The 22,560-nt window shown below is 40.3% G+C and overlaps 1 protein-coding gene across 1 annotated transcript in view; it reads left to right on the forward strand.

Annotated features, from left to right (window-relative positions):
- Window positions 1–22,560, forward strand: part of LOC101848126 — a gene marked incomplete in the record, with an annotated part of 75,367 nt that overhangs the window by 30,461 nt on the left and 22,346 nt on the right. The window contains 19 exon segments of the mRNA XM_035970805.1: window positions 2,648–2,833; window positions 3,629–3,752; window positions 4,212–4,315; window positions 5,448–5,759; window positions 6,439–6,568; window positions 8,443–8,625; window positions 9,984–10,149; window positions 11,007–11,211; window positions 11,835–11,981; window positions 12,580–12,669; window positions 13,975–14,081; window positions 14,920–15,007; window positions 15,601–15,747; window positions 16,146–16,310; window positions 17,145–17,243; window positions 18,783–18,877; window positions 20,151–20,298; window positions 21,417–21,534; window positions 22,327–22,528. Coding sequence (XP_035826698.1) covers window positions 2,648–2,833; window positions 3,629–3,752; window positions 4,212–4,315; window positions 5,448–5,759; window positions 6,439–6,568; window positions 8,443–8,625; window positions 9,984–10,149; window positions 11,007–11,211; window positions 11,835–11,981; window positions 12,580–12,669; window positions 13,975–14,081; window positions 14,920–15,007; window positions 15,601–15,747; window positions 16,146–16,310; window positions 17,145–17,243; window positions 18,783–18,877; window positions 20,151–20,298; window positions 21,417–21,534; window positions 22,327–22,528 — 2,816 coding nt within the window.

Genomic DNA, 22,560 nt, shown 5'->3' on the forward strand with positions numbered 1-22,560 from the left:
ACACACACACACACACACACACTCTCACACACACACACACACACACACACACACACACACACTCTCTCACACACACACACACGCACACACACACGCGTCCTCCCCTCCACACACTTCTGTGCACATAAACATAAAACTGCATGCATGTTTTACGCCTGCATCAACACATTTTAAATCATAATATGTGAGAAGGGCTGCTTTAACTTGGACTTGTGTAACTTAACTCTCTCAGCCTTGGGGCCAAGGACCCCGTCTACTGGCTTGGCTGAGAGGTTTAACTCTTTATTTCCGGCAAGCCGCTCCCAGCAGCTCGCGGTCGGAACCGCTGTACCAGTGAACCGCTGACAACAGTTCGAGCATATTCCTTTACGACGATATTGACGTCCAATTACTATTTTTGACATTTGCCGAGAAAGGTCTCTTTTATTGGGAATCTGGAGTTCTTTCATTAGATGAAGAATTATCAAAATAGGTTGACTTATTTTTATTTAATGACCCTTTTTTAGTGACGTTTTGGTCATTTTTCGATTTAGTACAAAAGAAGGGGCCCGGCATAGTGGGTTTACCTCTCCCACGAAGATAAAGAGTTTAGTTGTTTTTGTAAAATCTGAAAAAATACTAAATCAACTTCAATCGCTGTAATATTTCACACACAATTTGTTTAGTTATTACATGATTTATTACTGTTTTTAAAATTAAAAAATATTAGATAATCTGTGAGATATTGCCATTTAAAAAAGGTCAGCAACACACACTAAAAAGTTGCCCGGAAGAAAGACCAAGGCTCGTTCACATTTAATAATGATAATAAATGAGGTTTATATAGCGCTCAACCCCAATTAAAGTACACAGGCTCTGAACGCTTTACAAAGCAGTACAACGTACAACAGTAACATAAAACGTTATGTTCTGACTAAAGAAAATTACTCGAAATGTTTCCCGCTTCATTCCCACGCGCTAAGTTATTTTCACTTATAGGTCAAGCAAGCGACCTTGACCCTTGTAATAGTCTGTTTCTTATAAAGAAATGGCCAGGGGTCACTTATTAAGTATAGTCTGTTCTCATTAGATGTGCGTTTACATTATTAAACAATAGAAATTTCCTCCCCAATACTGTCGGGTTGAAGGCCCAGGGCAGAAGTGTACAACCCGACTATCTCAGGATCGGGGCTGAGTGAGTTAACTCTTTAACCCTATCCATACGTCATGTTTTACTATCGTATCCATACGACTTGGGGAACTCTGTGCCACCACTTAACCCTATCCGTACGTCGTGTTTTATTATCGTATCCATACGACTTGGGGAACTCTGTGCCACCACTTTCCAAAGAGGAAATTTACTCGTTAATCCGATTCGTACGCTTTGCATAGCCGTCTGTCAAAAAGATTTTTTGAGAAATACTGAAAGTTTCAAAGAGATCTTCACACTAGAAGTATTCTAAAATGTGAAGAATGCAACCCCGGGGGTACAAAATGACCCCAGGGCGTACGGATAGGGTTAAGTCTCATAGGGCACTGGGAGCGTCCGGCGGTAATAACCCTGTTCTCCATTGGATGCTGGGAGCGTGTGACAATTGTGACAACTGTTTCGTTTCAAATTCATTTAGTGCTAGTCTTTGCTTTTTTTACAGAACTATTTCCAAGCCAAGTTTTTTAGTAATGACTAAGCCTTTGTGTCTGCCATTTAGAAGTTGGAGGCAAGTTTTTGGGGTTGTAAAGAGACATAGTGCACCAGGTTTAGGGGACTGTAGAAAAAACTGCGGGAAACGGTGGAAAAAAACTCAGGGTTAAAAGAGTTAACTTGCTCTCTTTTCCCAGACTGATATTTGATTACTTGTTTATTTGTTGACTTGTTTACTTGTTGACTTGTTTACTTGTTTATTTGTTTACTAGTTATTTGTTGACTTGTTTACTTGTTGACTTGTTTACTTGTTTATTTGTTGACTTGTTTACTTGTTGACTTGTTTACTTGTTTATTTGTTTACTAGTTATTTGTTGACTTGTTTACTTGTTGACTTGTTTACTTGTTTATTTGACTTGTTTACTTGTTGACTTGTTTACTTGTTTATTTGACTTGTTTACTTGTTGACTTGTTTACTTGTTTATTTGTTTACTTGTTTACTTGTTGACTTGTTTACTTGTTTATTTGTTTACTTGTTTACTTGTTGACTTGTTTATTTGTTTACTTGTTGACTTGTTTATTTGTTTACTTGTTTACTTGTTTATTTGTTTACTTGTTTACTTGTTTACTTGTTAACTTGTTTACTTGTTTACTTGTGTGAAGGACCGACATCACTGCACAAGGGGCATCCCGATAAGTGCTCCGTCCCCTGAAGAAGCACATCTCGAAGTGTGTAGATCCTGACGGTTCCAAGCAATGGTTGATTCCATATCCTTCAGCTCCTCCCACTAAGTCTTGAACTTCTGCAGGCGCCCCATCCAATTTCAAGCTCAGGAAGTCGCTCAAGATGATAGTATTCCGTCTCTTTGTTTCGTTTAAGTAGAGGTTTTAAGGCGCTCGCAACTGCATAAGGGCATATGAGCGCCTTCTGTCTCTGCTTGTTCTTGTTCTCGTTTTTCCTTGACTGAACGTACAATTTCAGGTTTATTTTGTTTTTTATTATTGATTGTTATCTCTCTGTTCCAGAATCCAACGCCAGAGCAGGTTGGGAAGATCACCGAGCTCCTCCAGACCTCGCTCGAATCGGCCAGCGACGGCCTTGGTCAGCAGCTGAGTATCTCACAGGGTACGACCGAGGTCATGTGTCAAGGTCACCGAATGGCCTTCTCTCAGAACTCGGGGATCCAAGAACTCTCGATCGATAAGTTCAATGTGAGTGCAGACTGAAAGCAAGACCGCTGTCGCTTGGCCCTTATAGCGTGGGACGTACCTGCCTGCCTCCCAATTGGTCTAAATAGTGTCTGTAGGAATGTAAAAACATCTGCAATTAATTACAAGACTGCTGTAAATAATCCAATGTCAAACTGTTTAGTTTGTATATTTGTCAATTTCCTATAGGTCTGGTTAGGTTTGATAGAGGCTTTACTGCTCTTGAAACACTCAAGGTCATATGAGTGCTGAAGAAGATTAGAGTTACAAGGGAGTAACAAACATAAAATAGGAGGGACGTAAAGGACGGCAGTGAATATTGATAGGAATAGAAAAAGCAAACCATACCAGAGCACCCACCAACTGCCCGCGAGCTGTTGACAAAGCGATTGGTTGGAGTGCTCCACTGGTAGATCCTACTTCTTTACTTTCCCTCTGTTGTTTCTGTCTCTCTGTCTGCTGCTTTTTCTTTCCTTATCCTTACTATCGACTTCGTGCTGTTGAGGCTAGAGAGGTGAGCAGAGTAAGCCTGATTCCCCATTTGGACTTCTCTGTTGACATCCACCCCTTGGCACTCATATGACCTTATGCAGTTACGAGCGCCGTCAAACCTTACTGTCTACCTTACGTCTTCCCAACACTAAATGACTATTATAACATCAATGTTCTTCTCTTTACTCAAACAAACAGAAAAATAAGGTGTTGATATATTATAAAACAGTGCATACACTGACTTTTAAAAAAGAACTTATTTTTAACCCAACTTTTCACCAATTTTGTGCTCAATCTCCTGGCCAGGGTCTTGCCCCAAATATCTACTCCCTTCATCTGGAGAGCAACCCACTGACCTCTCTGCCCGGGGACTTGTTTGACCATTTCCTCAACCTCACACAGCTCTGGCTCAATGGATGCAAAATTTCAGGTGTGTATCATGTCTTATGAGGATCCCAAATAATAGAAACCTATCTGGTAAAGCGCTTTGAGGGTTGAAAACTATGGAAAGTGCTATATAAACGTGCCATGTATTATTTTTATTATCATTATCATTATTATTCTTTTTATCATTATTAGGGCCTGTTATTATATTATTAACATTATTATTATTATTATTATTTTTATTATTAAGTGAAGCAAATAATAGACATGATTTTTACTAATTAAAGTAGACATTGTGTGTCCAGTTGAAGGCAAAAAAAGAAAGAACAGGTATTTAGAATAATGCCATATAAAAGAAAAATATAATATATATATTACAGAGTGGGCTTATGCATCAAAAAAGGATCAGTTTTGCAGTGGAGGTTTTACCATATCAGTAATAAATCTTGGAGTTGCGCAGAAAGAGTTACAGTTTGAATTCATCCCATATCATATTCTCTTTCAGAATTGCCATCTCTGGGGGAAAATTCCTGTCTGGAAGAGTTGCATGTGAACAATAACCAGCTGTCTGGTTTCCCGGATGACATAAAACAGCTCAGCTCTCTGAAGGTAGCTTTGTGATCTTCTTTTGTTTGTGAGGCGTGCTGACAAAATGAGTTACTTCTCACAATCCACAAATGGAGATATTGGCCAAACAAATGACACTAGGGTCAAATTTGTAGATTTTCTGTACTGTAGTATAGGGTTTTACGGCGCTCGCAACTGCTAAGGTCATATGAGCCTTCCATTATTCATATTTACAAATTATAAAAACTTCACCTGTAAGCGTGATATATCTATTTCCATAAGGCTCAAATCCGAGAAGTAACTCATTTTGTCAGCACGTTTCACAATTTGTTTTGATTTATTGACCATTTCAGTGACGTGAATGTCACTTTCAGGTTTTGCATCAAAATAGGCCTCAGAGATAGAGAGCTAAGTTGATTTGGGGTTTGTTTGTTGTTTGTTTTTTTATGTGAGAATGTAGTCAAAGTCCAAGATGTGAACTTATATTCTGGTTTCAGAAAATATTTTCTAGACCAGAGATTTTTTTGGGCCATAAGATCCAGTGGCTCTAGACTAATTTCAACACCTCGTGTGCCACTGAAGAAATACGATGAGAGAGCTTTTTCTTTTCCTGGGCCAACGGTTTGGAACACTCTCCCTCATGATTTGAGGAGCGAAATAAAACTTGATACTTTCAAAGGGGGACTCAAAACACTTTTATTTAAGAAATATTTTAATTAATGGACTGTACCTTTGCCTTTTTGTATGAGCATTTTTTATTATCTGAAAGAATGTTGCTGTCAAAAAGTGCGCACATGATGAATTTGTATTGTGTTAGTATGAATGTGTTTTTAATCTCCTATGTCGTACGCCTTGGGCCCATGCTGTGGGGAAAGGCGGGATACAAATGCTCTTATTAAGTCTAAAAATGCAACTTTTCTCAACATGCAAAAATTTTCTTGACAGTGTTTACCAAAGTACAGTGGAAAAGTTAAGATTTTTTTGCGGATGTTTTTTTACTGGGACAAGTGATATAGCATGCAACATTTTGAACTTTATGCTTCTGCATATTTTCATCTCTGTTTTCCAATGCTTGAAACATGATTTCTTTTTTCTTGAGTGAAGTTTTCTTAAAACAACTATGATCTTTTCTATTTTTATGATTTTCTTTTTGGTACTTATTGTATTTCAACAGATTTTGGATGTTTCGAGCAACCCTCTGGAAGTTCTCCCAAAAGTTGTTTCCTCGCTGACCTCCCTTACAAAGCTGTTAGCGGACAACGTGGGTACTGTCGACCTTGAACTTGTGTGCCCTCTGACCAGCCTGGAAAAGCTGAGCGTGTCCCACAATCTGATCGAGTTCATTCCGCCCAAGCTCTCGGCCCTGCCTCTCACAGTCTTCTACATGGCCGGTCTGCCTCTGATGCCGTCCAACTTTTCCTTCTCCGCGGCTGGCGTCAACTCTTTCCTGGACCAGTACACGGTGTACCGCCGGCTCACCACTCAGGTAAATGGAACATACTTAAATGTAATAACCTGCATAAATGTAATAGCATCCTTAAATGTAACCTGCTTAAATGTAATAACCTGCTTAATAATAATACTAGTAATAAAAAATATCATTTATGCTACGCATTTCCATTTTCTAAAAAAAAGCTCAAGGCAATGCGCATTACATTAATAAAAATATCACACCTTAAAAATTAATGGACACGTGTTTATGTAAAATATAGTATTATGCATATGTAATGTACTTCAATGAAACGCGCTGTGAATGTTTTCAATGTGTGAACGCACTTAGAAAGAAATATTAGCCCAACCCTAGGCTGAGAGACCCAATACTCTATGTGGCAACTATACATAAATATATCATAGACATAATTTCATCATCATCTTTGCCTTTCTCACCCTGCACCAGGGTATAGGCCACAGACAAACATTTTCTCACCCTGCACCAGGGTATAGGCCACGGACAAACACTTTCTCACCCTGCACCAGGGTATAGGCCACGGACAAACACTTTATCACCCTGCACCAGGGTATAGGTCACGGACAAACACTTTCTCACCCTGCACCAGGGTATAGGCCACAGACAAACACGTTCCACCTTTCTCTATCCTGGGCTAGCCTCTTGGGTCAATGGGTCAATAATTTCTTAAGAAGTTCGTCTTTTCTCTCTCTTCCAGGAGAGACAGGAGATGATTGAGAAAGCAGAGAACCTTGGGGAGAAATCTGGCAACTCTGCCAAAATCGCCAATATCAACCAGACTCTCTTCGATCGCTACCCAAGGCTTGGCAAAATGGAGAAACATAAAGGTAGGCTGCTGTCTTTCTCTTTCCTCTGACTCCTTCACTCTTTCTGTGCACTAGGGATTCCACAATTTCACACATCCGTGCATGAAGGGTGTTACCGTAAAGCGGCTATAATTAAGTCAAATACCAATGGATTTGTTTGTGTCAGCTCTCAAACTATTTGAAGAACACAGGGGGAAAAAATACCATAATCACAAATTGAAAATCGTGAGGGTATCAATTTTGAATGATTGTTGGATCATACATAATTATATTTCTGTTCAACTGTTGGTTGATTATTGTTGTTAGATTACCCATTCAGCAACACTTAACAATAAACCACCAGTCAAACAAATATGAAGTTATGAGTCCACAAGCTTTTAAAAATGGCACCCTCACCAATTCTAGTTTGTGCCTATGGTCGTTTTCCCCTGTGCTCTACATTTGTGGTCAAAGGATCTCTATGTGGGGGACAATAAGTAGTAAATGTAGCACATGCCTTGGCAAAAGGGGCAGACCCAAAGTGACCTGGAGACGCACTGCAGAGTCAGAAATGAAGTCCTGGAATCATTCGTGGGGGACGTTGACCAAGATGGCCCGAAACAGACAGAGCTGGAGGTCCTTTGTTGCTGCCCTAAACCCCAGATGGCGTAATGGGTAGTAAGTAAGTAAGTAAGTAAGTAAGTAAGTAAGTAGCACATGCCTAGGTGTAGATCTTGGGATTGACAAAATTGGTACCCTCAAAACGACACTTATGTGGCAATCTGATGAAACACAGAGCCAAGTACTTTTGAAGTGTGACCCAAGAGTTACAAACACGAAATAGAAGGAGGAGGAGGAGAGATAACGACAATAGATGTTTGACAGGAAAGAAGGAGTAAACCACACCAGATCACCTTCCGACCTGACACTTTTGCATCATTGTATATTTACCCTTGATCTCATAGTCAAAGATTGTCTGACAGGACAAAGGTTGTTAGCAGGATACCTGAAAAAGGAGTCCCAGTGAGCTCAGTACAGAAACTGTAAAACAAACAAACAAAATCTCTCTCTCTCTCTCTCTCTCCCCCCCTCTCTCTCTCCCTCGCTCTCTCTCTCTCCTCCTCTCTCTTACTCTCTCTCTCTCACTCTCTCTCTCTCTTTCTTTCTCTCACTCTCTCTCTCTCTGTCTCTCTCTCTCTGTCTCTCTCTCTGTCTCTCTCCCCTCTATCTCTCCCTCCCTCTCTCTCTCACTCTCACTCTCTCTCTTTTTCTCTCTCTCTCTCTCTCTCTCTCTCTCTCTCTCTCTCTCTCTCTCTCTCCCTCCTTCTCTCCCTCTCCCTCTCTCTGTCTCTCTCTCTGTGTGTCTCTCTCCCCTCTATCTCTCCCTCTGTCTCTCACTCTCACTCTCTCTCTTTCTCTCTCTCTCTCTCTCTCTCTCTCTCTCTCTCCCTCCTTCTCTCCCTCTCCCTCTCTCTGTCTCTCTCTCTGTGTGTCTCTCTCCCCTCTATCTCTCCCTCTGTCTCTCACTCTCACTCTCTCTCTTTTTTTTCTCTCTCTCTCTCTCTCCCTCCTTCTCTCCCTCTCCCTCTCTCTGTCTCTCTCTCTGTCTCTCTCCCCTCTATCTCTCCCTCTCTCTCTCTCTGACTCTCTCTCCCTCCTTCTCTCCCTCTCCCTCTCTCTGTCTCTCTCTCTCTGTCTCTCTCCCCTCTATCTCTCCCTCTCTCTCTCTCTCCTCTGTCTCTCCCTCTCTCTCTCTACAATTCTTTATCCTCTCTCCAGGTACTGGCACCCCAGAGTCTATCTTCCAGATCACCACCCTCCAGAAGTTGAATCTGTCTCTGTATCAGTCTCTATCTCTCTCTCTCTCCCCCCCTCTCTCTCTCCCACTCTCTCACCCTCTCTCTTCATCTCCCCAGGAACTGGCATCCCAGAGCCTATCTTCCAGATCACGACCCTGCAGAAGCTAAATCTGTCGTACCACGCGTTCACGGTGGTGGCTGAGATGGTTCAGGAGCTGAAAAACCTGGAGAACCTGAACGTGATGAACAACCCACTCCTGGAGTCGGTCAGTGCTGAGGTGGCCAAACTGCCTCTCAAAGGTGAGGACTGACCTTCTAGCGTATCCCCGACCATCAGTAATATATTCAGGGTTCTTGCGACTTCCTTGAATTCAAGGAATCCTTGAAAACTTTTTTTTGTCGGATTGCTCTTGGTACGCCATCGAAAACGGCATAAATTTCTTGACCAGATCTCTTTGAATTTTAAAAATTTCTTCTTGAGACTTCCTTGACATCTCGTTGAATGTGGTGGGAAGTTCCTGGCAAGAAGCCTGTTTATTTATAGAGGCACTGGCCGTCTACATCTAGGCGCTATTTTCGCGACACGTGTATGCCATAATGGTAAAGACAAACCAAGTATTTAGTAGGAGTTTAACGGCACTCGCAACACAATTGGGCTGTATTGGAGTGTAATACAAAGAAAAGGAGGAGAGATAAGGACGAGAGATATTTGATAGGAAAGAAAGAGCAAGCCACACCAGGGCACCTGCCAACCACTCACAAAGCCGAGTATATCAATGGTGTCAGGTACAAACTAACGAGTCCATGCATGCGAGCTCATTATTTTAGAGGAGCAGAAGCAAAAACTGCAAAACTTAAAGCAAAACTATATGTGAGGCAGCGTGGTGGAATCAGGCTCTCGTCAAATTTTGGGCATGTAGTGTTATTGGTATCATCTTAAAGCTTGTTCACTTGTCTTTATTTGGTTGAAAAAAAATATCTATTTATCTTGAATACAAGTAAAGATATTTGTGAAAGAAGGAGGTGGGGGTCACCTGTTTCCAGATGTAAAATTAGTGAGAAAATGGCCGCCAAAGATAAGTTATATCCTTAGCTTAATAGTCCGTGGTAACTGAACATTTACATTTTTTTTTCTTTTAATCAAGGTTTTGAGAAAAATCCACTTAGAAATGAGTACTTTAATGGGCATGAAAGATGTTGAGCCAAAAAACAAAAATTTGATAAAAATTCACAAACCTGAGGAAAAATGCAAGTTTCTGCTCTTTGATTATTTTGAGGAGAGCCTGATTCCACCACGCTGCCTCACATATGCTTTCCTTTAAAGAAAACTAGATGCTTAACTTAAAGCAGAATTATGTTCGTAGTTGCTAGACTTTTTGCATGTTTTTGAGAGATATGCAGTATGCGCATAAATGTATCGTAGATGAAGTATGTCTAAAAAAAAATTAAATTATCTCTTTCCATTCAGAAATTGGTTTCTGTGACTGTGCCAACTGTACATAGATATATCATAGACATAATATGCCCAAAAAAAACACATTTTCTCTTTCTGTTACAGAAATTCATCTGCATGACTACTAACTATAAATTTACATAAATATATCATAAACATAATATGCCAAAATAAAAAAAAATAACATTTTCTCTTTCTATTTCAGAAATTCATCTCCGTGACTGCGCCAGCTTGAAAACTCCTCCCAAGGAGGTTGTGCGCCGAGGCTTCATAGCAGTGTTTGGCTACCTGAAACGTCTGCTGCAAGGATCTGTCCCGTGCAAGCGCACCAAGCTCATGATGGTGGGGCTCGGAGGAGCTGGAAAAACCAGGTCAAGTTTTTAAAATAATATGTGAGGCATTGTACGTGGTGAAATCAAGCGCTTGGCAAAACAATGAAAATCGAAGAAATTGGCATTTTTCCGCCAGTTGGGCAATTTTTATAGAACTTTGTACTTTTGGCTCAAAAACCTTGTATGTGCATATAAAAACACATTTTCATGTGAATTTTTCTGAAAAACTTTGATTAAAGGCACAAAATATGTAATTTTTTAGTTTTTAAGGACTCTTAAGCTATTGACGTTACCAAACTTTGGCAGCCGTTTTATCGCTTATTTTACCACTGACCCCACCTCCTCAAATCACAAATATCTCAACTTCTTTTCAAGATAGATGGTTATTGGTTTCATTGAAAGCAAGGCAAACGAATAAGCTCTCAGATTATACCAAAAGCTCCACATGCCCAAAAATTGACGACTGCCTGATTCCCCTGCAATGTGTCACATATGCAGTTGAAACTGTCCCAAGATGGTCGCCCATTGTGCAAGAGAAAAATCATTGGACATCTTGAACAGTGTCATGATACTTCACCTTTTCTGACCTCTATTACCTTACGTTATTTATGTAGAGAAGTAAATGTCTTTCGCTTGTTTGTTGTATCACTGTTATTATTATTTTTATTATTATTATAATAATAATTATTATTATTATTATTGTTATATTATCATTATTATTACTTCTATCTTTATTATTTTTTAAATTATTATTATTAATTATTATTAAAATTATTATTATTATTACTGTTGTTTTTGTTGTCATTATTATAATTATTATTATTGTTGTTGTCATTATTATTATTGTTATTATTTTTAGATACATCAACTTTCTCTTTCTTGTTTCAAATCTTCAGTTTGGTGAGGGCCTTAACCAACAAATCGTTCCGAGCGTACCAGGACTACGGCGAACAGATCACGGACGGCATCGACATCACCGAGTGGAAGATCAGCTCCAAGGAGGTGGACCTCAAGGGGGAGGTAACTGACGACAGTGACGAGCCTCTCCACTTCAGCGTCTGGGACTTTGCCGGCCAGACGGTTTACTACAACACGCATCAGGTGAGAAACTGGACGTCGGGTCACCCAGCTGTGGGGACATAATTTTTGGGGCTTAAATGAGAAGAAGAAAAAGAAACAGAAGAAGAAAAAGTATATTAATAATAATAATAATAATACAAATGATAATAATGATCTTTATAATAATAATAATAGTAAAATAATAAAAATGATGATAGTAAGAATGATAATGATAATAATAATAGTATTAGTGATAATAATAATAATGATGGTGATAATAATACTGGCATTGATATAAGGCATTTCCGTCATTCGCGGCTCAAAACACTTTCAAGACTGCTCTGGTGTGGTTTGCTCTTTCTTTCCCCATCAAACATCTATCATCCTGTTTTCTCCTCCTTCTTTTCTTTATATATGTTACTCTCTGATATAGCAACACCTCCTCTATTTGGCACTTATATGAGTTAATTGTGTTGCAAGTGCTGTAAAACTCTTACAAAAGAACTTCTCCCTGGCACTCTAGAACCATCAGTTTACCTGATATTTCTCTGCCCTTGTTCATTTTAAGGGAGATAACTGTGTTGATTTCCCTAACAAATTATCAGAAATAATGTTGGGAAATGCAGTATTATTATTTCTCTGTTATGTATGTTTTCAATTTTCAGTTTTTCTTGTCAAATCGAGCGGTGTATCTACTGTTGTGGAACATCCGATTGGGATTCGAACACGCTGGCTTAGACTTTTGGCTTAGCTCTGTGGCGTGTCATGCCCCGAAGGCTCCGATCCTTGTCGTTGGAACACATTGTGATAAGGTGAGTTGGTAGGTGGCGCACAGAATTTATTGCTAATGTAATTCCTTAGTGTGCTTGTTGTTATGATAACATAACGTTATTCCCACTTCTCCCTCACCCCCATCCAGTAAAAAATGTAAGAACAAAAGCGCAGTGCTCAGCCTATTTCAAAGTTGCTATAGTTCGTAGACTTTCTCATGCCCACGTTTTCTTACATTTGAGAACTCGGAAAAAGCTCACACTCACAGTTGGGAGAGCAAGTGAGTGCTAATGTGAAATCGTCAATGTTGTTTAAAGCAGTGACCTCAGTAGTGTAAATTATTCTATACTGTGTACTTTCAAACAGATTGATTTTCTTTGACAATAAACAAAGAAATGAAAACAGTAACGTGAAAACAGAAAACGTGGAAATTCCCAGTGCCCTAAGTCAAGAAGTACTCTGAAGTATCGAATAAGCGAAGGAGAAATAAAACAGATTTGTTCCTACTAGTACAGTACAGGGGTATGAGGTTGAATGTGCCACCCCCCTTTTATCTTTTATTGTAATTGTCACAATCGTCCCAGGTTGATCATTTCTTTCATGTTCCCGTGTCTTATGCAATTGTCACAATCGTCCCAGGTTGAGCGGGGCAAGCTGCCCATGGAAGAGCTGAAGAGACGGTTCCCCCAGATTGTTGGCTTCCACTTCGTGAGCTCGTACAGTGGAGAGGTAAGTCTCTCTCCATTCAGAATTTTGTTGACTTCAGTTACATTTTGTTAGCTCAAAGTTTTCGCTTCTGGCGTGCTGCGTCTATGGTGTAGCAGTTAAGACGTGCTTAGTTGTATAAAAGGCAGCTTTGCCAGGCCTCTGACCGCTAGGGGTAGATAAGAGAAGTCATGTTCGGACCTGCTATTAATGAAGAATAAGAAGTGTTTTTGTTTTTTTAATACTTGAAAACTTTTTAAAAAATAGAAATTATACTTAATGAAAGTTAATGCGCCCCTGGCTCATCCAAACTCTACCTCTAGCAGACCCCAGGTAACTGGAGTCTGAGTCCCCTGTTCAAGAAGATATTAACCCCTACAGTCCCGGTTGGGTACATTTCCTGTACTTCCTGGATGTTTTCACCACAATCTGTCTAATTGTCTGTAACGAACTTAGTACATGTCATCTTCTAAAACTTCAAACAAAACCAGTATAGATTTTTTTTTTTTTTTATGTCTGCAAAATTATCACAGACATGATCAGTATCAGTTGAGCTTCAGGAGTCAAGGTCTCTGATAGTACCTGGACCAAAGTACAGTGATGGCTAAAAATAACCTGATGGTGTTGTAACGGTTAACACTTTGCGGTTACTTGGCGCAATAATGCACCAGTAAAAATGATCGGTTCTGATCACCTGTCGCAATTCTGCACCAGGCCTGAGAAGTCCATTGCAGTCACTCTCCTGGCTGGGTGACCAGATGGGGTATTTTGTACATCTGGCTGTGTGACTGCATAGTGTTAAATGTTATCATTGTTGGCTTCGGTAGTCTAATGGCTAGGTTACAGGACTCGTGAACGTGAGATTGCAGGTTCGGGGGTTCGAGCCTCAGGCCCAACGTTGTGTCCTTAGGAAAGGCACTTTACCCAAGTTTTCTTCACTTCACCCAGGTGAGAATGTGTACTCAGTCATAGTCAGCAAAAGATCTTGTCAGTATGTTAGTGTTAGTGTTTTAGCAGCTATTACAAAAATGGCAGCTTGCACTGTATGCTTCCTAGGAAGTTGAGATTGTTTCAGGAGGCTCTCAGGTCTGCTGGGGTAATAATATAGACTGTAAAGCACATAGAGCTTGCAGGAATTTGCGTTATGCAAGTCGCGACCCCAGTGCTTTCTTGTCGTATCTCCAGTTTTAATAACAGTGAAAACAGTTCATAACAAAGAGTGAGCATAAGAAGATGTCACATTTTCATTGTTAAAAAAATGGAGATGCGACACGAAAGCACTAAGGCCGCGAAATGCTGTCTATTATTTTTATCCATTACAATTTTCAGGGAATCAAAGACCTCCGCAACGACCTCATGGTGTCCGCCCTCAAGCAGAAGTATATGGGGGAAAAAATTCCTGAGGCTTGGCTCTCCTTGGAGAGGAAACTGGACAAGTGAGAGTTTTTTCTTCTTTCTTTGTGGTACCCTGCTAGATTCTCAGTATGGGGGAGTGGACTGCTGGTTTATCAACCTCTTACTTTTTTTACGCTCATTCTGTCTCTGTCTGTCTGTCTGTCTGTCTCTCTCTCTCTCTCTCTCTCTCTTTCTCTCTCTCTCCTTCTCTCTCTCTCTCTCTCTCTGCTTCTTTCTTTTTTCTGCCTCTTTCTTTCACTCTCTCTCTCTCCTTCTCTGTTTCACTCTTCCTCTCTCTCTCTTTCTCTCCAAAAAGTGGTAACGATGGTAAGTATTTGACAAAAATATCCTTTTGCCCGCGTTATCCCACATGAATGATATTTACAACAAAAGTGACCAGTCTCTTAATATGGGTGAGTGGTTGGCGGGTGCTCTGGTGTGGCTTGCTCCTTCTTTCCTATCAAACATCTATCGTCCCGATCTCTCCTTCTCCTTCTTTTTTGTGTTTGTTACTCTCTTATAACACCTCTAGTCTTCAGTACTTATTTGACTTTATTGTGTTGCAAGTGCCGTAAAACTCTTCTTAAAACTAAACTAAACATGATATTGTCCGTGTCGCTAGCATTGCACTTTAGTCCTTTTGATATGACACCCCAGACAAAGAAACTAACTTTTGTCATGTTGTAACTATCAGGAATCATGGAAAGCAAGGAAATTGTAAACCTTGTTATCCATAGCATTAAACTGCTTTTTGATGATGTTGAAAGGTGCATCTTTGACAGAGCTTTGGGAAGGTGTAAAAATAGAACATTCTCCGAATTTGGACTGTTGTGGATTGCTTGTGACAGCGACAGTATATTTTAATTCCCATCCTCCCAGACTCCGCGCTGACAAGGACAAGGCTCTTCTTCCTTGGGAGGAAGTGGACCAGGTCGCAAACGCTGCGGGCATCTTCGACCAATCAGAGGTACCCTAGAAAGACTGTATTCATGTTTTCCTGAAGTTTTTTGTTTTAATCAATCTTCCAATTTTTTTTATATTTATCATGTTTTCCGTTATGGCTTTTAAAAAAATCAATCTTCCAATTTTTTTTTATTAATGAACGTGTGGCATGTTTCAGAATAAGGTACAAGTTGGTAAAATTTGATTGGATCCTTTATGACTCAAATAAAAAGTGGTATTTTATGTTTTTCTTTATTTTCAATTGCACCCTAAAATAGAGAGAGAGTGGGTGAGAGAGAGAGATATGGGGGGGGGGGGGGGGCTAGGGAAGAGAGAAGAGACAAACAGACCGAGAGGGGGAGGGGGGAGAGAGAGAGAGAGAGAGAATGAGAGAGAGAGAATGAGAGAGGGAGAGAATGAGAGAGAGAGAGAATGAGAGAGGGAGAGAATGAGACAGAGAGAGAATGAGACAGAGAGAAAGAGAGATAGAGAGAGAGAGGAAAAGAAGAAGGAAAGTAGCTTCCAAAATTAATTCTTACTCAAAACTAATAGGTGAGGTTTGAACCACTATCTCTCCAATGTTTCCTCATTCTTTTCCACTCCACCTCCCACGACCAGTTGGTACAGGCCATCCAGTTCCTGCATGACCTGGGCTCGGTGCAGTTTTTCAACACCAACTTCCTGCGCTCGCACGTGGTGATTGTGCCACAGTGGATCGTGGATGTGATGGCGTGTATCGTCACGGTCCACGAGGGGCCGGTCAAGGTAACTTCTGGGGTATCCTGGGAAATCTGACGCTCGTCAAAATAAATACATCAGTGGAACCAACATTTTTTGTGTGCTTTTGAGAATTTTATTTGAATTTTTTTCGTTTTGGGCTCCACTTGCGTGTGTGTTCATTAAAAAGTTTTTATTAAAAAGAGCTACACTAGACAAGATTTACTAAAAACCCAAAGAGTAAGGATGCTTGCCAGCTTTTAAACAAGAGGTTACACCTCTAATCCATATCCATCCGCACACCTATCGTGCCATCCACCCACTCATGCATCCATCCATCCATCATCCATCCACCCATCCATCCATCCATCATCAATCCATCCCTCCCTCCCTCCCTTCCTTCCTTCCTTCCTTCCTTCCTTCCATCCATCCTTACTTTTCACTAGGAAGGAAAGCTGCTGTACTCAGACATGAAAAACGTGTGGTCGGACTACGAGGAGTCCCTTCACCCGTGGCTGCTGCGACTGACCGAAGAGTTTGACCTGACCTTCCCGCTGATGAGTGAGGAAGCCAACGTTGTTCCGTGCCTGCTGCCCAACACAGAGCCGCAGGTCAGTTTGGAAAAAAAAACTAAAGTGGGCTGTTAGCAGAAACAAAGATTTTGCACTTTTCACTCATTTTGCTTGTTGCTGTTTTGCATTTTTATATTTTTCGTCTGTTTTATTGTGTCCGATTCAAATCATCTCTGCACTTTTAATATTTTTGTTTATTGTTTTTACCATTATTAATACTTCAGTTAATGATTTTCTGTCATTGTTATTATTCATATATTGGTAAAATTTAGTTTAAGCATCAGCAAAATAGAACACATTGAGCCTTTGTTCAGGATTCGAGAGCTCGAGCACTTGCTCAAGCATTCCACAATTACTTGTACTCAGACTCAAGTGGAAGCACAGAGAGAGTTTGTTGGCCCTCACAGGCAGGGTTGATGTTGTCGGCTTCCAAAATGAGTTAAAGTATGAAAATGGCGGGCGTAAAACATCAACAGTTGTGAGGCGTGCTGACAAAATGAGTTACTTCTCGCAATCCACAAATGGAGATATTGGCCGAAAATCGACATATGGGTCAAATTCGTAGATTTTCTATTGATGCCATATTCTTTGAGTATAACCTGCCTTTTATAATTTCATACTTATAAATTATAAAAACTTCACCTATATATATATATGACGTGATGTATCTATTTCCATAGGGCTCAAATCCAAGAAGCAACTCATTTTGTCAGCACGCTTCTCAATTGCTTAGCTATTGAAAACGAAAAATTGACATTATGGAGGTTTTTTTTCGCAGAGGAGGTCATGCATAGAATGGATTAGAGGGATTGTGATCTAATCATTTTATTTTTATTCCTGCCATCTAACTGACTTTGTGTTATATGTTGCCAGTATGACTTTGCTGCCTTGGACAAAGAGAAAGGAGAAAGAGAGGCGCGGCTGATCTACAAGTTTGACTATCTCCCCGCTGGGTTGTTCAACAGAGCACAGGTAAGTGCTGACATTAACTCTTTATCTCCGGCAAGCCGCTCCCAGTGGCTCGCGGTCTGAACTGCTGTGCTGGTGAGCCGCTGACAGCAGCTCGGGAACATTCCTTTACGACAACTTCGACATCTAATTACTTTTCAGCAATAGCCGAAAACAAGTCTCTTTTACTAGGAAATCATTCATTACATGAAGAGCTATCGAAATAGGTTCACTTATTTTGATTTAATGACCAGTTTAGTGACTCAAGTGTTAATATAAGATTTCATACCAAAATAGGGCCCCGGCACTGTGGGTTTACCCCCCCCCCCCCACGAAAATAAGAAGAGTTAACATTCCTTCAAGAATCCAACAGAGCACAGGTAAGTTGTAACAAGAACATTATTTCAATAAATCAACAGAGCCAAGTTTTGTATTGACAGTAATGTTTCGTCAACAGTTGAACAGAGCATGGGTAAGTCGAGATAACTACATTTCTTTAACAGTTGAACAGAGCGTAGATAAGTCGAGATAACTACATTTCTTTAACAGTTGAACAGAGCATGGGTAAGTCGAGATAACTACATTTCTTTAACAGTTGAACAGAGCGTAGATAAGTCGAGATAACTACATTTCTTTAACAGTTGAACAGAGCGTAGATAAGTCGAGATAACTACATTTCTTTAACAGTTGAACAGAGCGTAGATAAATCGAGATAACTACATTTCTTTAACAGTTGAACAGAGCGTAGATAAGTCGAGATAACTACATTTCTTTAACTGTTTAATGGAGCACGTGTAATTCAAGACAACAGTATTACTTCAGTAGTTCAACAGGACAAAAGTATGTCCTGAGAACAATTACATCTTCTTAATTGTTCAACAGAGCACAGATAAGTCCTGACAAGAACATTATTTTCAGATCAACATCGCCGAAGTATTTTCTAAGAGAAATACATGTTGTGGCAGGACAAGACCTGATGAAAAACGTGAAGCGTTTAACTGAGATGAAATAAATCAAAATTGAACGCATACTATTTCCATTTCCTTCATCTATGTTTGTGTACAGTACAGAAATGGTGACTATCACATCTAAAACAACTGGACTAAAGTATGTTTTGGAAGCTCTTTTCTGAAACATCATGCTTCAAGGATCTGGATCCGTGAAATCTGTGAAAATACAACTTGTTTGGTCCCAAGAACTTTAAGTAGTTCTCCTTGGGTGGTTGGTAGGTGCTCTAGTGTGGTTTGCTCCTTCTTTCATATCAAACATCTATCATCCTGAGCTCACCTCCTTCTTTTTTCTGTTTGTTACTCTTTGTAACACCTCTAATATTTTATATGACCTTATTGTGTTTCAAGTGCTGTAAAATACTTACTAAAACTAACTTACCTTGTTCGCCAGCCCAACTGAGTTGTGTGAAGTATTGATAGAGATGGAATTTGTCTCAAAACTCCTGTAAACACTGTACGATTGCTCTCAGCATTTAACAGCATTACCATACTTTTACTTTCAAAGGAAATAATGTTTCTTCTCTCTCTCTCTCTCTCTCTCTCTCCCTTCCAGACACGCCTGCATCAGTTCAGCGACAGTTCTGTCATGTGGAAGAAAGGCTTCATGCTCAAAAAGAACAACCACCGTGCCCTTCTATTGCAAATCAGGTACTTTTTTTTTCAGTTGTTTTTACACCCACATTGACCCAATTTAGATCATTTAGGAAATGGTCTTCTACTCTGCCTTTCAGGGGTGGCGTCGGTGGCCTAGTGGTCGGACTACCTGACTTGTAATCGTGAGATTGCGGGTTCAGGGGTTAGAGCCCCAGCTCGGTCCGACGTTGTGTCCTTGGGAAAGACACTTTACACTAATTTCCCACTTGGCTCGGTTCTTTCGGAGACGGACGTTAAACTTAGAGGTTGTGCCTCTTAAATGACCTAACAGTGTTGATAGGGGCGTTAAACCCATACCATTTCTTTTCATTTATGCCTGTCAGGGCCAACCGAGACTGAGAGAGGTACAACAACTCAGTAGACAGACCAAGATACTCAGTAGAAATTCTCCACACTTTGGAATCTAACTTGACCTACACCACAAACTCCAGCAAGTTGGGCATTACATTGGCAGAACTCTGCCCCCTTTGCGCTGTATCCTAGTTTGCTTTTTTGTGGGTTTTTTTGTTTGTTGGGGTTTTTTGGGGGGAGGGGGTTGTTTTTGTTTTTTAAGAGGTGTTGAACTTAAAAGAACAAAGGGTTGTTGGTTCGATCTGGGCTTTGCCAGATAAGACATATTCTTTACCCAAGATCTCAGTTGATCCCATATTGCTCCCCTTCACCTGCTCAAAATGAAAAGCTTAACTATCGTCTATCACAGACTGCTCATGTGAATACACATCAATGTGTTGTAACCTCACCAATTAAAAGTTCAAGAATGAAAGGGAGGCTATAGAGGTTACTTTTTGATTTCCCAAAGACATGACAAGTTTCATACTACAAACCCGTCCCCCCCCCCCCCCCCCCCCCCCAAGTGCTGTGCTACTGACTGAAGTGTCTTTAGGCCATTCCCAAAGGGGGGATATTAACATGTTCTTATGCACAGTAGAATTGTAAATCGGCTGATTTATCATTGTCATGCTCATACTGTGCCGGAACAACATAGGGGGAACTGCTGCCTTTTCTTTCCTCATCCTTACTACCATCATTTTCCTTTACTTCTTTTGAATGTTTGTCACTCTCTTGTGAACTGCTGTTTCTGGGGAACCTTGACAGTCGAAGCAGACTTTGTGCTGTTGAGGCTAGAGAGGTGAGCAGAATAAGCCTGATTCCCCATTTGGACTTCTCTGTTGACATCCACCCCTTGGCGCTCATATGATCTTATAAAGTTGCGAGTGCCGTAAAACCTTACTAAAACTAAAACATACATGTGATGATCTGTCCACAGTGCGACAGAGGTGATTGTCACAGCCCGGGGGTTCAAACCCGAGAACACGCTGTTCTTGGTGCACGAGGTGTTTGAGACCCTCATCGCCGACTCGTACAGTGGCGTCTCTTACGACTTCTCGCTGCCGTGTCTCGAGTGCATGTCGGAGGTCAGATGGATTTTTTTTTATTTTGTTCATTTGTCCATTTTTGTGTCTGTGTCTGTTTTTGTGTCTGTTTTTGTGTCTGTTTTTGTTTCTGGGGCTGTTTTTGTTTTAAATTTTGTGTCTGTTTTAGCTTTTTGTATCTATTTTGTGTTGGACTGTTTTGTTTTTGTGCCTGCGTTTGTTTTTGTTGCTTCTTGTTTTTGTTTCTGTTCTTGTTTTTGTGTCTGTGTTTGCTTTTGTACAAGTGTCTATTTTATTATTGTCAGTGTCACATAAATAATGACCAGGCCTGATGTCTCAGCTGTTGGTGTTGCACTCTCAGATTCCAGATTTGCACCCCAGAATGCAGTGTTAAGACTTTTCTTTTTCCTGTTCTGCAGAAACCTTGTAGAAAATAAAGATAGACACAAAGATATGACTTTGAAAATCTTAATCCACTAATTGTCTTGATATGCTTGAACCCCTAGAAATTATCAGTGTAACTTTGTGTTTCATTTATCTCTTAGAGAATGAAAATAATGTGATTTAAAAACATTAATTTTACTCTCAATCAGTATGCACGGACTGAAAGTTCTTCAAATACATAGGTTTAGAAAAATTGAAAAACCGAAAGTTAATTTGAACTTCTGCTATGTCTAAGAGAGGCAACTGGTGGTGTCTCAGCTGCAAAGAGGTAATTATAACCTCTTTGGTCAGCTGAAAAAAGTAGTTGTAGTAGTAGTAGACTTTACCAATCAGATATAATAGCCACCATGGATAGCGCAGTCGAGAAATTGTGAACTAACCATATTGCCGATGCCGCAAGCAATCCACTTAGGTCTGTATGGGTATTTTTTACACCAGAGACAAAACAAACTAGTTTTGTTGTGATTTTGTTCAGTTCATGAATCATGAAAGGCAAGAAAATTGTAAGCTGTGGCCGTAGCATTTAACTGCATTTTGGTGATGTTGAAAAGTACATCCTTGACGGAGCTTTGGGAGGGTGTAAAAATAGAACATTCTTAATGTTTGTACATAAGTGGATTGCTTGTGCCAGCAAAGATGTGTAGCCAACCAGTGTCAGCGAGTTCACGACAGCTCCACAACAGCCTTGACTTTGTGGGTTTCGGTTTATGTTTCAGTTTATCCTGGAGCCCTGCATGTTTACCGCGTCCAAAGTGAAACGAGCTTTGGACATGAAGGCACCATTTTTACAGTGTGATCAAAACTTTCACATTGTTTCCATCCCAGAGATTCAGGGTGAGTTGTCTTTAGTCTGTATGCTATTGAGAGTAGTCCAGTCTACAACTGTGATAAGATAAGATAGATAGTACTTTATTATCCCAGAGGGAAAGTTTTCTCGGCTGTACAGGACCGTAAAAACACATGCAGGTATACATAGATATTTAGATGATATATTTGTCTCATTAAAATTCAATATGAAAAGAGAAGTAAAGCTGACAAAATGTACATATCACATGAGATGCATAATTCTACCGTTAGAGTTATATAGATACATACTCAAAAGAGCAAAAAACACTGATGCTTATTCTGACAATAGCCTTATGCTAGATGGTAAAAGACCTCTTTTATTTCTTTCTTTCTTTGTTTTTAGAGGTACATATCTGCCGCTGCGTGATCTTACAATTTGCGTGGAAAGGGGGTGTGATGGGTCGTTTATAATGCTTTTTATCTTTTTTTATACTTGTGGTGTTATACATTTCATCAATTCTACTGAAATCATATCCAGAGATCTTGCTGGCTTTCTTAATGGTTCTGTCGAATTTTTCTCTATCTTTCACCCTACAGTTTCCAGCCCAGCAGCAAATACAAAATAAAAGCATGCTTTCTATCACAATGATGTGATGGCAGACTGACATACCTACATTTCCACACAACCATGTCTGGGAAACATTCATACCTTTAGACAGGCTATGCATCAAAAGTTTTTTTCTGTATTTTTCTCTGAAATCAGTAGTAATAACCCAATTCTTCAGCTCAATTGCGTCAATAGGGCCTTAGAACATTTACAATCATTTGAATTTTTTGCAGCTGTCATGCCGCCAGCATCTAGCGCAGACTTTGACGAACACTTGGGTCGCAGCGTGAGAGAGCTGCACGACCTTGGGGGAGAGGTCATGGCCAAAGTCCACCTCATCTATTCTCGGCGCAACGTTCCTGACCTGACCAATGAGGGCAAGGTCATGAACCCCTTGCAGATCTTGGAGGATCTCAGAGGGGCTGGGTATAATGTGTAAGTTGTGTGTGTGTGTGTGTGTGTGTGTG

The sequence above is a fragment of the Aplysia californica genome, unplaced genomic scaffold, assembly GCF_000002075.1.
Source record: "Aplysia californica isolate F4 #8 unplaced genomic scaffold, AplCal3.0 scaffold00323, whole genome shotgun sequence".
Taxonomy (NCBI): Eukaryota; Metazoa; Mollusca; class Gastropoda; order Aplysiida; family Aplysiidae; genus Aplysia; species Aplysia californica.